This window comes from Mytilus californianus, unplaced genomic scaffold (genome assembly GCF_021869535.1).
Source record: "Mytilus californianus isolate M0D057914Y unplaced genomic scaffold, xbMytCali1.0.p SCAF_13, whole genome shotgun sequence".
NCBI classification, from domain to species: domain Eukaryota; kingdom Metazoa; phylum Mollusca; class Bivalvia; order Mytilida; family Mytilidae; genus Mytilus; species Mytilus californianus.
The window spans coordinates 10278671-10293921 of record NW_026262615.1 but is presented as its reverse complement, the minus strand read 5'-3'; the positions used below and the strand labels follow the sequence as shown (position 1 = coordinate 10293921).

Here is a 15251-nt window from a genome sequence, read left to right as displayed (position 1 = left end):
ATTTGACTAGCAGGTCGAACAACGGATGTTCTTAAACCCATTGCTGACTGCCATTGGCGAATGCCAAATAAACGGATCACCAGATGTAACAAAATGGATCTTATTTATTAATTGAATACCAAACAGAAAACAATAAACTTGCGGAAAAGATGGTATACCGCAAAGAAAAGGTGCAAAAATTAGTACACTATATCCGGATTTCGACAATTAATGTCTCTTCAGTGATGTTAGGAATCGAAACGGTTTTTGGAAGACCATATAATTTACCTCAATTTAGAATAGATATATATATATATATATATTTGTCAAATGCGTTTTGTTTAAATATACTTTTTTTCACTTTTTTGGTCTTTTGGAAAATGTTGTTTTTATTGTCATGATTGATATGAACTTTATAGCTTGCTGGTCCTGCTTGTAATTTCTACTCAGTAAAAATTTCCTTTCAAATTACTATTTTCGTAGGGTCATTCTTCTAATCAGTTTTCGCTGAACAGGTCATAATTTTTATTAAGTTGACGAGTGGATCAACTTAAGTTTATAATTCTTGAAATACCCGCCCACCCAGCCCTATTTTGATTATATTTTCATTCATAATTTTTTCTCCCGTGTGTATATATATAGCGGGTTTTATGAAAGATAGGTTTTTTTACCTTCTGTTTGAGTAAGTAACTGTACATGTACTTGAATTGTGTTGTGACTGTCATTTGTTTTTTGTGTTGTGTGTATAGTTTATGTTGTTTAGACCTTTAAGCTTTTTTGAGATGCTGATCTAAGCCTAATAAATGTTTTTACATACTTTTCTTTTGTTTGAAATTTATATATGTTTGAGGGTTTTTTTGTTGTTTTTTTTTTTGTTTTTTTTGTGGACTGTTTTTGTGTGAGCAGGTTTACATTCGGCTTATATTTACATGAAAAGAACATTACACATCGAAATGTTGGTTTATTTGTTGTCGTGAACATGAAATATTTGCTTCCGGACTGACATTAAGCCGCGAGTCACCCATATCGAACCGGAAAGCATTAATAATAGATCAATATTACATATGGTGTAGCATTCTCCTGTTTTCATTGGATATTACGATCACGTGTTTAAAAGGTTATTTTATGTATCCGAAGCCTTGTTTCGATTTTTAAGTATGTTGATGCTATGTTTATATTTATATGTTAGTATATTGACGGTCAATATGAAAAATCTTGCTAAATTTAGATTCATGACGTCATGACGTCACACATAACAACCATGGAGGAAGCGCCGCAGCAGTTGAAAAGAAAAGTTGCAAGTTTATCACAAGAAGTTTTATGTTAAACGCAGACGCTAAGAATATAAGAAAGCTAACGCAACAAGCTATGAAGTTGTTCAAAGAATATTGATATTTTCAATAACATGTTAAACTCTTGCAAAATACAATTTAAAAATACACAGAAAGAACATTGAACACATTTTTTCTTATACATTATTTACTGGCATATATAATATATAATTAAGGACTTTCACTCAGTCAATACGTTATATATTGACCTGTTAAATTATATTGACACTCGGACTTCGTCCTCGGTTCAATATAATCTGAACAGGTTCATATATAACGTATTGACCTCCTCAAAAGTCCATAATTGATAATTATTTACGCTTTATTTCGCTGTCAGGTCTGGGTATGAATGTGTAAACCTAGGTTTGTAACGAGGGATGGCTGTCTTCTCGGGTGAACTGGGAGGGTTGGGGGATAACTACAGTTTGTTTATGTGAGAAAAATTCAGGGCATTTTTGTGAGTTTCAAAAAATTCGGTTGGCATTGGTCTTTCGGGTCTGCAATGGTCTTGAAAGCAGATTTCAGGTAGCCTTTTTGTCGGAATGTCAGATTTCGGGTACGTGTTTTGTAATTCTATGCAAATTCCCATTTGTCACATGTTTGTAAATTCTTAAGTAAAATTTTCTTGGATTTATGTCAAGTTAAATTCGGATAATTTAGGGTATGATCTGTTAATTTTCTTGATACTCTAGGGTCTCTTAAATTAAATATGCAAATGCTGGAAAATTTCTGATCTTTTTTAGTGAAATCAATCGGATTATTTCGGGTCGGGTTTTACAATTTCAATTTATTAAGGATTTGAGTACGCCATGGATGTTATCCTCAGTGGGATCAACTACTCCGCTATGCACGCGATAATAAGCAGAAATTGCTAAAATTCTTAAAAATAAAGCCCACTGAAGTGGAATTTATCTTGGGTTTAAATCTCATTTCCTCCGCCGAGTATGCCTCCACTTAGTAATCGTACTGTATATAGGTATATTACAGTCTGCTGGTGAAGAAAAATGCGGTTTAGGAACATTTGAGTAGCCCTAAATTAATCAACATTTTGTAACCATTTAACTGCATACTTTTCTTTGCTCTCAAAAGAATGGTTACATTTCAATGAAATTTCATGTTGCGTTTCTGTCATATATGATACATTTTAATTATACAGCATTTAGCAACGTGTCGACCACGCTCACATATTTTTCAGTGGTATTTTTCATTACGGCAATAACGAGCATGTCATCTATACATATTCCATAGTTGATACAACCTCGGAGTTAAGCAAGATAGTATAACTTTATAAGTGGTTGTTTTTGGTTTTTTTTTTTTTGCACAGACTGCTAAATACGAATATAACTTTGTAGAGGAGATAAATGCACCAGATATAAGTTTTATGAGAATTCTTCAGGTCAGAAAACAACAATGATGTAAATTAATATACGTGATATGCACCTTTATAATAATATATGTATATACGTTTCGCGGATATATTTGTTATGCAATGCTTTTTAAACTTTTTTCGTATTTCCTGTCTATTTGTATTGTGATTTTAACATTGGTACGGATATTTCATTGTGTTCTAGCAATGTACAATTTAATATGCATGTCCTATACTTTAGTTCTCAATATTTTTGGGGTGAAATCATAGATTTTTTTATAAGGTCAAATTCAATTATTTTTTTTTCATTCTGTGTTTAATTTGGATGCAACAGTATGTGAAGGTAAATTCCTGGGCAGAAGGGCAAAAAGGAGGAGGGATTATAAGTGGCACTATCAGATCTATTTATGTCCCAGGCAAATGATAAAAAAAACTTGCCCAACGTTTAGCATAAAACTATTAATTTTCAATATTATTAGGATTGAAGTAGTTTGCTTCAAAATATTTCAAGCTACTAAATTTAATGAAGATTATTTCTCAATCACGGGGAGTGGGGGTCGATCTAAACATGGGATTTTGGGTACAGTAGTGCAGCTGGGAAAACACACAAATTTCATGAATTAAAACCTTAAGAAAAAATCACGACACTTAATATGTTTCCGATGGCAAAATCATGACCCATTCACAGTATTATACAATGTAAATATTATATTAAAATTTTGTCTTTGGCAAATCATAATTTTACTATAACAACTCTTGTTATAGTAAAATTATGAATTGCCAAATTAAAGACAAAATTTTAATTTAACATAAATAAGAGGATGTGCACGGTATGAGTGCTAATGAGACAACTCTCCATCCAAGTACAAGTTTTGATATCGTAATTTGAATAAAAACGATAAAACAGCATTTAAACAAACATCTATTATAATTCGGAGGATGAAAATTACTGACCCATTGATATTTGACCTCAGTGAAATTTAGTGTATGCCATTAATACAATTTAAATATAAAAAGGGGACCCATTCCTGCGGCACGTCTGTGTATACCTTCATTTAGTCATAGAACCCCAAATCTAGATGGAGACCCACGTGCGTGTCCTCAGTATCCCAGTTCTGAAATATAGTCCCATTTATAATATTTATCTCTAGTGTACCACCTTATTTTCTTTCTAGGGTAATATTTTACCGTAAAAACTTTTATCATTCAAAACGACGTGTGAAAACTTAACGCTTAGGCAGTATAAAGCACCAGAATGTACCGGATTTAAGTTAAAATTGTAAAATAAATATAATTATTTATTTCGTTTCGTTTAAATTTGCTGTATTTCGTTTCGTTTTGAGCTATTTCGTTTCGTTTCGTTTTGTTCCGTTCCGTTCCATTTATATTTCGTTCCGCACTTTAACCCTTTTTGTTATAGAATTTTGATTCTTAATCTAGTAACATTAAGGGCTTTTAACACATGCATGTGACACGAGTGCTCCGATAACGGAAGATGTGTTATTTCTCAATAGAACGTAGAATATGAATTACAAAATTGTGTTAATTGCTTGTAGATAAGCTTTATCATATTTTAGAAGTTGCTCTAACATGTTATTATGCCTTAAATTTTTGCATGTGTGCTATATTTTATTTGTGCTTAATTTTAGTTGTGCTTAATTTTTAGTTGTGCTTCAGCTTTGGCTTTAGATATGTATTTTAAAAGTGCTTTGCATGTATTTCGATATGACTGTGCTGTTATATATCCTGTCTGCATGTTGTGTGTTTTAATGTTGTGTTTGTGTTACCTTATATTCGGTAAAAAGCTCTTAAGAGCTTATGTTTGTATTGTTATATGTGAACCGAATCAAAATAAAACTTTCGTATTCGTATTCGTATTCGTTATCAGGCTATACTATCATGACTATCGAAATTATTGATCGACGCTTCAACCCGAAATTAATTTTCAAAAATAATATTCAAAGAATTATTGTAATGCTTTTTTCTTATTTTCTTATTCAGGGTTATATCTGGTCTATATACCAGCTTTGATAAGAGTTTACTATTACTATAAACTTTCACTCCTTCGTACTATGAACATCAAAATTATTTATTTTGTAAAAATATTTCCTTTCTCCTTTTGAACTCTACACGTATACCTAACAACAAAATTATTGTCATTTACCTGTGTTTAAAGTAATTGCAAATGGCTGATATTTTTGTTCAAGCATATTGTTTTTCTTAAATTGTTTAACATTTCACAGCGGTATAACATGTTACTTTAATTATTCTTCCCTTAGTTTATTTATTTTGTATTTACATTGTATCATAGATCAAATTTATTTGTTCAGCGTATGTTCACTAGTGTTAATATGTCTTTTGATTGAGTTAAGTCATTTCAATTGATATTTTATATGTTGTGATACTACACTATTGTTTCAGATAAGGGAGAAGGTTTGGTACCATTAAAACGTTTAAACCCGCTGCAATTGTTTGCAACTGTCCTAAGTCAGGAATGTGATGTTCAGTAGTTGTCGTTTGGTTCATAAGTGTTTATCGTTTCTCGTTTTTATATAGATTATACCGTTGGTTTTCCCGTTTGAATGGTTTTACACTAGTAAATTTTTGGGGCCCTTTATAGCTTGCTGTTCGGTGTGAGCCAAGGCTCCGTGTTGAAGACCGTACTTTGACCTATAATGGTTTACTTTTATAAATTTTGACTTGGATGGAGAGTTGTTTCATTGGCACTCATACCACATCTTCTTATATCTATTAAAAAGGTGATAGTATAAAAATCGTATAAGAAACAAATAAGTAGTGAATAAGTAATAGGGTACGTATCAGTCGAGCGACGAAACGGGTAAATACGCGCTAAGAAGGTAATTTTGCCCCTACAAACCATTAAAATCATTCCATACACCAGGAACATATATATTAGATATACTGTTCCCAGCATACACCAAATATATTGACCTATTGCTTATAGGATCTAAATAAACTGACGAAAACTTATCATTGACCAATGAACCATGGAGTTGAGATCCAGGTCATATTAACCCTGCTAGGCAGACATGTACACCCTAAAATCGTTCCATACACCAAATATAATTGACTTAGGGAGCTACCATTTGATTTAATGGGGGGGGGGGGGGGGGCTAGGATGAAATTTGAAAAAAAAAGGCAGGATAGGAGTTTTGAGTAAAAAAAAGGCACGATGAGCAACTTGGCAAAAAAAAGGCAGGATGACAATTTATGTAAAAAAAGTCCGGATAAACTAATAAAAAAAGGCAGGACCGAATAGAGAGAAAAATAAAAAGGCAGGACAGAGATTACAATTAAAAAAAATAGATAAAATAAATGAACCATGAAAAAGAGGTCAAGATCAGATTACACCTGTCAGTTGGACATGTACATCTTACAATCATTACATACAGCAAATACAGTCATGACAGTAGACCTTTTGCTTATAGTATAGTATCTGAGATATGGACTTGATCACAAAAACGTAACCTTGTTCACTAATGCATGAAATGAGATCGAGGACAAGTGAAAACTGTCTGACAGTCATGAGGACCTTGCAAGATATGCACATATCAAATATAGTTATCTTATTACTCATAACAAGAGAGAAATTAACTTTACAAAAAATCTTAACTTTTTTTTCAAGTAGTCACTGAACCATGCAAATGAGGTCAAGGACAATGGACAGACGAAAACTTCATAACATAAGGAATCTATATACAAGGTATGAAGCATCTAGGTCTTCTACATGTTCTACTCTCTGAAATATTAAGCATTTAAGTAATTAGTTAACGCCGCTGCCAGAACACTATCCCTATAATGTCTCGCTTTCTGCAACAGGCGAGAAAAAAATCAAGTTGAATATGCTGTTGAATAGCTAAGTTTGACTATAAAACACATTTACACAGACTTACTTTTAAAAGAAAATCCTTTATTTTATCCAAATCCTTAGAAATGTACTGCTATTGAATTATTGTCTTCCTGACTCTAATTTGCCAATATCCTTTCCATTTTCAGTAATCCGAACCATGACACCATCCGTTAGAAACTATGCAACCAAACAGCGCAAGTGCGAGGGAAATACCGCAATGAAAGAAATGCTTAAGGTGGAATGAAGATAGTATGAATCGTTTTTGAAAGACAAAATAATAAAACAAGTTTATTAACAACTGGTATGACAAAGTTTAATTAACAAATTAGAATCCATGGAAAATATAAAAAAAAACATGTATACATCTCAGCCTCTATCAACTCCCTTATTTTCCACATGCTCCATTATTCTGTGATAATTGTTAATCATTATCATGATCTGTAAACACTTAAACCTGAACTCAATGTTAATGTACCTGTCTGCAGTCAGGTCATTGTCACATCCTGTGTGTGGAACACCTGCAGTCAATTCACAGTCATGTTATGTTAACGTCTGGAACACCTGCAGTCAATTCACAGTCACATTATGTTAACGTCTAGAACACCTGCAGTCAGGTCACAGTTACATTATGTGTGGAACACCTGTAGTCAATTCACAGTCACATTATTTTATTGTCTGGAACACCTGCAGTCAATTCACAGTCACATTATGTTAATGTCTGGAACACCTGAAGTCAGGTCACATTCTGTATATCTGTGAAACAAATTCACTGTGCAGTGAAGTCACATTCACATTCTCCATATGTGTCGAACAGTTGCAGTCAGGTCACAGTAACATTCTATTTACCTGTGGAACTCTTGCAGTCAGGTCACAGTCACATTCTGTGTGTGGAACACTTGCAGTCAGGTATTAGACACATTATGTTTATGTGTGGGAACCTGCAGTTAGGTCACCGTAACATATATTTACCTGTCGAACACTTGCAGTCAGGTCACAGTCACATTATGTGTGTGGAACACTTGCAGTCCGGACTTAGTCACATTATGTCTATATGTGGAAAACCTACAGTTACCGGTAGGTCACAGTAACATTCTATTTACCTGTGGAACACTTGCAGTCAGGTCACAGTCACATTCTGTGTGTCGATCACTTGCAGTCAGGTCATAGTCACATTATGTCTATGTGTGGAAAACCTGCAGTTAGGTCACAGTTACATTATATTTACCTGTGAAACACTTGCAGTCAGGTCATAGTCACATTATGTCTATGTGTGGAAAACCTGCAGTTAACTAGGTCACAGTAACATTATATTTACCTGTGGACGCTTGCAGTCAGGTCATAGTAACATTTTTGTGTGTGGAACACTTGCAGTCAGCTGGTCATAGTCACATTATGTCTATGTGTGGAAAACCTGCAGTTAGGTCACAGTAACATTATATTTACCTGTGGAACACTTGCAGTCAGGTCTTAGTCACATTTTTTGTGTGGAACACTTGCAGTCAGGTAGCAGTCAATTCTGTGTGGAACACTTGAGTCACATTCTGTATGTGGAACACTTGCAATCAGGTCACAGTACATTTTTTCTATCATTTGTATGTGTCAAACATATGAAGTCATGTCAGTTACATTTTGTCTATCATTTGTATGTGTCAAACATGTGAAGTTATGATACAGTTACATTTTGTCTATCATTTGTATGTGTCAAACATGTGAAGTCATGTCACAGTAGCATTCTGCCTATCATTTGTATGTGTCAAACATGTGAAGTCTTGTCAAAGTAACATTCTGCCTATCCTTTGTATGTGTCAAACATGTGAAGTCATGTCACAGTAGCATTCTGCCTATCATTTGTATGTGTCAAAAATGTGAAGTCATATATCACAGCAACATTCTGCCTATCAGTTGTATGTGTCAAACATGTGAAGTCATATATCACAGCAACATTTTGCCTATCAGTTGTATGTGTCAAACATGTGAAGTCATATGTCACAGCAACATTCTGTCTTTCTGAGGAACACTCGTAGTCAGGTCACAGTTACATTTTACACACTATTTCTGCCTGTGGAACACTTGCAATCAGGTGACAGTATTATTGTCTGTCATTTGTGTATACATGTAGAACACATATAGTCAGGTCAAAGTCACATTCTGTCAGTGTGTTGAACACATAGTCAGGTCACAGTAATATTCTGTCATCTGTGGAACACTTGCAATCAGGTTACAGTCACATTATGTCTATCATTTGTATATGTAGAACACATAGAGTCAGGTCAAAATAACATTCTGTTAGTGTTTTGAGCACAAATATTCAGGATACAGTCACATTCTGTCAGTGTCTGCTATGCTACAGTCAGTTGATACTAAAAAATTAAAATGGATTTTGTGGGAACAGGGGAACCAAGAATTTAAATGTTCAACGAATTATAAATTTTCTAAAGGAATACAGAGGAATGTATGCAGACTTTGCCAAAACATGCAAAATAACGAAATTAAATATCCACGAAAATGCAAGTTTTCCTCAATCCACGAAAATTGGTACCCACGAAAATAAATGAATACACAGTATATTTTACCAATATATATAAATATTTCTAAGAACATGTCTGCCTGTGTAAATCTAGAGTCTTTTGGTCCTTAAAATCTGAATTACATAGAAAACAGATATACACTGTATGATTTTCTTCACAATGAACACGCAGATGCTTGCTTGAATGAAGTATTTTCCGACAGACCGGGCAGCAATATCCTTGACCCTTTATATACACACAGGCAATAGAATGTTGCCACAAATCATCCATATTTGCGAAGAATGCTGGGCAGACAAGACACTGATAAGGAAAGTGCTTGGATTTAGCGTGAAGAGAAAAATCCTCAAAACATTCATTTTTCTCCCCACATAATATGCACCTCACAGTACCAAAACCAGTTTTTATAATTTCAAAATGTACATTTTTACTCAACTTAAACTGAGTTATTAAATGTCTGTAATTTGTGTTGATTTTTTCTGATTTGTGGTCTTCCTTTTCCTCTTCCTTTTTAACCTGATCACTTTCACATTCATTTTTATGTTGCAGTAAAGAATTCACTGTAGAGAAAGTTGTTTTACAACATGAATAGGGATGCTTTTTTTCTATCTTTCTTTTCCTTCCTTTCTGCGGAATATCCACATTCTCTACCTGAGAATTAGAATTCATTGCATTAATATCACAAGTTACGTTGCTTTCACCTTTACTTTTATGTATCAGCCAATCAGAGCAGGGAAGCATATTTGTTCCATTCTGTACGAAATCCACACTCTCCACTTGAGATTTAGATTTTTTTGCATGAAAGGTAGTTACTTCCCTTTCACATGTGTTATGATGTTTGATTAAGTCAATCATTCTAGGAAAAGCACTTGTACAATTGCCACATGCATAATTATATTTATGCCAGTTTTTCTCTTTGATCTCCTGAATTTGCTCTTTTATTGAGCGGTTAGAATCTTCAACCAAGATAACTTGATCCTCTATGGTAGTTTGACTTGGACCATCATCATCAATAGATGCAGTAGACGCTGTATAACTTTGATTGTACTCCTCAGGTAACCCAGAATTCTTTATTGGAAATATGTTCTCTTGTTTTCTAACATCAGTTATGCACCTGTTTATCATTTTGTTTATTAAAAGGTTTCGAAAAGCAGATTGGGCTTCTAAAGCTTTGCCATCAGAAGGTCTATTGGTCCTAATTTCTTTGCCATTAGATGTTCTGCTGGTCCCTATTTCAATTTCTACTTTCTGTAATTCCCCAGTTACTTGGTTATACATGAATACAGGATGTCCTATTTGAGTCTTTTCTTTTTCTGGATGACCTTGAACTTGGTCACACACCTTTGTATATTCTATCTCTTTTTCTTTGCTTTCTTTTGTTTCTAGGTTATACAGGACAAAAGAAGTTTCCATGTCAGATTCAGTTTTTTTTGTTATCTTAACATCATAAGTGTCAGGAAGATCATCTGTTTCAGAAGTCATCCTACGTACACATGGCCATGTTTCTTCAGGGGTCATTACACCATGTACACGTAACCTTGACCTATCGACATAACAAGGAAGTTTAAAATGAACTGTTTGTGCATGTTTTTCGAACTGATTTCTGTATTGAAAAATCTTTCCACAGAGCAAACATTTGTATTTGAATACCCCATCTTCTCTGATTTTGAAATGCTCCCCTTCTTTTAAAAGATAACCCATTTTCCTAATTTTTGTTGGTCTACTTTTCTGAGGTTTCATCTCTCTTTGATGTGTTTTACTAGTTTTTGCTGCCTCAAAATCTATTTCTTTAACTATTGATTCTCCTTCCAAAAGTTTTTCGGCCCCAGCCTCTGTTTCACTTTCTATAATAGTAGCATTCATTTCAGCCTTTATAATAAGTACCTCACCTGTTTCTGGTTTCAACAAGGTAAAAGTTTTAGTGCAGGCATTGTTGTTTTCTGGTACAGGTGTGTCTGTTATTGGCAGGGAAGGCATTCCGTTACCAGTTTCTACATGTCTGTTGTCCTGTTTCCCTGATCCAGGTTTATATAGTGACAAAGTATTTGTACTGGTTCCTAGTGGCTCTGTAGAATGTTGAATATGCATCATGTTAGCTGTTTGTTGGAAAACTGCAAAATAAAACATTTTATTATTTGTCTGATGAGGTTTAACACAACTTTCTTTATATGCATTCATTTATAAAATTCATTAGCTGTCAAATTTTGTTGGGAGGATCAAGAAAGGCCGAAAGATACCCAAGTGATATTCTGACTCATGAAAGTGGAAGACACACTGACAATGCCATGACAAACTAGAGGCTCTAAAGAGCCTGTGTCGCTCACCTGTATTTACTGATGCTTTGGAAATCATGTAAAATAAGGTTAAAATCATAATTAATAGTATTAGATATTAGATAATATTATAATGATATCTAAGATAATAACAAAAAACTGCAAAATTTTTGTAAAATTACTAACTCAGGGGCAGCAACCCAACAACGGGTTGTCGGATTTGTCTGAAAATTTCAGGGCAGATAAATCTGATGAACATTTTTGCCACTGTCAGATTTGCTCTAAATGCTTAAGTTTCAGAGATATAAACCAAAAACTGCATTTTACCCCTTATGTTCTATTTTTAACCATGTAGGCCATGATGGTTGGAAGGCAGGGTCATCGGACAAATTTTTTAAACAAGATACCCTAATAATGATTATGGCCAAGTATGGTTAAATTTGTCTCAGTAGTTTCAGAGAAGAAGATTTTTGTAAAAGATTACAAAAATTTACAAAAAATTGTTAAAAAATTGACTATTAAGGGCAATAACTCCTAAAGGGGTCGACTTACAATTTTGGTCATGACAACTTATTTGTAGATCTTACTTTGCTGAACATTATTGCTGTTTACAGTTTATCTCTATCTATAATAATATTCAAGATAATAACCAACATGACCAAAAACTACAAAATTTCCTTAAAATTACCAATTCAGGGGCAGCAATCCAACAACAGGTTGTCAGATCTTGACCTGATAATCAGTTTTACCCTATGTCAGATTTGCTCTAAATGCTTTGGTTTCAGAGATATAAGCCAAAATCTACATTTTACCCCTATGTTCTATTTTTAGCCATGGCGGCCATCTTGGTTGGTTGACCAGATCACCGGACACATTTTTTAAACTAGATACCCCAATGATGATTGTGACCAAGTTTGGTTAAATTTGACCCAGTAGTTTCAGAGGAGAAGATTTTTGTAAAAGTTAACAGACGATTCCTGAATGTAGAGCACATTTAAAAAAGTTTCTCCCTAAGTTATTTGTTTTCAGATTTGACTGAATTTTTGACTGTTGAATACAGAAATGTCTGTAGTACTTGGGAACTATGGTAAAGCCCTATATTTGTATTTGATTTATTGTGTAGTTGGTCAACAGTCTGATTGATATATACTCCAAATATCATTTTATTTGCATCACCACAGTAATTTTTAACAGGAAACTGTCAAATTTTGTTGCATATGGATAGATTGAGGGCACCATGTCAGTTCTGCAAAAGAATTATATTGAAACTTAAATCTGTTACTCTTTATGGTGTACATGTAGGTTGTAATGCGGCTTTATGCCTCTACAGATATAGATGTAGGCCACTTACTTTCATATCAAAGTGCATGTGAGCATTGAAGGGTTATATACTTAATTTAATGTCAAACTGCTTGTGAGCACTGCAAGAAGGGTTATGATTGTCATGATTGTATTCATTTTTGCATTATTGTACAAATTTATGTTCCATGAATTATATTGTTCGATATAAATAATGTTGAAAACAACCAGATATATTTTGGCTCTGTAAAATCACAGAAAATAAAAAAGAATCAAAAGAAAGGCTTTCAAAAAACGTGAATATTTGAAAGCTTTGACAATGTTTGATGTCTTAATTTGAAAATGACATCAAAATATCTTTTATCTTCACAAATTTCAAGAACGTTTTTAGCTAAATAAAAGAACAGAGTTCCAATGTTCCCCGCATTGCACATATTTTATATTTCGAAATATATATATTTTTATATAAATTATATTTATTTAAAAAAATTGATCGTCCACCATTATAGAATTTGTCCGAGACATTGCTGATATTAACCTATAGTATAAGTTTTATAAAAATCTGGCAAGAATTGTACCTGTGAGAGCGCTACCGAGGCCATTTTTCATAAAATTAATATTTGCAAGGGGCATATAACTCTTTAAAAAAAAGTTGATCGGCCACCATGATAAAACTTGTCTGAGATATTGCTGATATTAACTTACAGTATAAGTTTTATTAAAAGCTGGCAAGAATTGAACCCGTGAGAGTGCTAACAAGACAGGACGGACGGACGCCCAGTATTTCCATGTCCCCCGCAACGCGTTACGCGGGGGACAATTAACATAGAGCACAAATGTTGCCCAAAATCATATATTTTTCAGTGAATGGATAAACACAAAATACACTATTTTTTTTGGCAAAGACGGTACTCTCTGAAATTTCTAAGCAAGATAAATCATGATAAATAGTCATATTTTTAGGTAAAATCAACATTTTGTTGAATTTTCTGTTATTCAATGGATGAATAACCCAAGAAAGGGTTTATATTCAAACCTAAAACTGCAATGTTTTATTATTAAAGTATATTTATTAAAATTCTGATACTGCAAAGTAGAGACATACTTGATTTTAGGGCAAATTTTAACCCAAATAATATGTTCTCCATAATTTTCTCACCTGCTGAAGGTAGCTTTAATACTTCAGTATCTGTTATATATTCTGAAGAATCTGGTTCCTTTTTCAACATCTCTATCTTGTCAAAGTCAGGCAAGGAACTTTCTATTTTTACTACCCTATGTCCATCATCTTCTAACATGTCTATAAATTGATTTTCACTTTTTACAGTCAAATTTTCATCAGTATCAGCCATCAGATATCCCATATTTACTGAGTTAGGAGACCGAGGTTCTGTTTTAATGGTAACATGGTTGTCATATTTAGGACAGTTATACTCTACATGTAATTTTACATCCTGATTGAGTGCAAGATTCATCTCATGTTTATTTAAATCTGTATGAGTTTCCATGGTTACAACATCTTCTAAAATTCCTTCTGAATGGTGTTGTTCTGTTTTGATGTGCATTGCTACCAAATTTTTTGTTGTTGATATAAATTCACTTGTCAAATCTACTTTTTTTTCCTAATGAAAAAGTCCATTCTGTATAACTGTCTAGGTTAGCATGGTTAGGTTCTATCCTCTCTATATTGATGATATTTGTCTATGATGTTTTTGTTATTACTTTGACTGAGTAATCTAATGTTTTAAAGTTAACGTTGTAACACACATCATCTGGCCATATTCTGTAAAATAAAATAAAAAAAAGTCACCTCTTTCAACATGTTGAATTGTGTTTATAAAATATAATGCATATGGCTACGGGGAGAAATAGTGAACTGTGCATTGTTTACCAAATATACTTTTAGGATATTAATCAAGATTTTTATCTTAGTATAATTACATACACTATATGCATGTATCTATAATTACATGTACATTAGTAATTAACATGATTAATAAGTAATACTATATGCATTCAGATTAAATGACACAGATATATTTATCTCACAATAATTAAGACTTTTGTCTCTAAATGTGGATGACATGCCCCCTTAGGGTGTTTATTTAGATTGTATGGTAATTAATTCTTACCTGATTCATTGATAACCTACACTTAAATGCACTTTTTTAAAATTTGGATTGATTCAAACAAAGCTGGGAAACAAGCCATTTTTGTAATTTTGATAGTGCAATGATAATGTTGAAATTAATAAATGGTAGAATGCAAATTTATGTTGAAATAAAAATGGCAATATTTAAACATATCAACCATGCAAAGTCAATGAACCATAACTGAAGGTGCAGGGCCAAATAACTTCCATTGAAATGAGAAATGCTAATGCTTTTTAACAGCATGCCAAATACCATCAACTTATCATAAGTGGTTCCCTTTCAACCAGAATCTAAACACAAACTTTATCTTGTAAACTTTCCAAAACATTCAAAGTCAGTAGACCATGTCTGAGAAGGTTGAGCCAAATGATCTGGAAATGAGTTGTGCTGATGCTAATACCACTGAATACCAATTATCATTGACCTACATGTACCACTAGTGGTTCTCCATTAA

At 33.3% G+C, this 15251-nt stretch overlaps 2 protein-coding genes across 6 annotated transcripts; both read right to left on the bottom strand.

The window, feature by feature from the left end:
• Positions 1-6844: 6844 nt before the first annotated feature.
• On the bottom strand, positions 6845-10989 carry LOC127723162 (uncharacterized). 5 transcript variants are annotated; one of them, XM_052229664.1, is made up of 2 exons: positions 7109-10989; positions 6845-7065 (listed from the first exon to the last, which is right to left on the bottom strand). In XM_052229664.1, exon 1 carries the CDS (start codon positions 10933-10935, stop codon positions 9139-9141), a length of 1797 nt encoding a protein of 598 aa, XP_052085624.1. In that variant the 5' UTR covers positions 10936-10989; the 3' UTR covers positions 6845-7065; positions 7109-9138. The 5 variants fall into 5 exon arrangements, with proteins under 5 accessions (XP_052085624.1, XP_052085625.1, XP_052085629.1 ...); XM_052229665.1 differs by having other exon boundaries at positions 6845-7108; positions 7152-10989; XM_052229669.1 differs by having other exon boundaries at positions 7232-10989.
• Positions 10937-14422, bottom strand: LOC127723849 (uncharacterized). The gene is made up of 3 exons (XM_052230570.1): positions 13804-14422; positions 10998-11183; positions 10937-10941 (listed from the first exon to the last, which is right to left on the bottom strand). Exons 1-3 carry the CDS (start codon positions 14207-14209, stop codon positions 10937-10939), a joined length of 597 nt encoding a protein of 198 aa, XP_052086530.1. The 5' UTR covers positions 14210-14422.
• Positions 14423-15251: the final 829 nt, after the last annotated feature.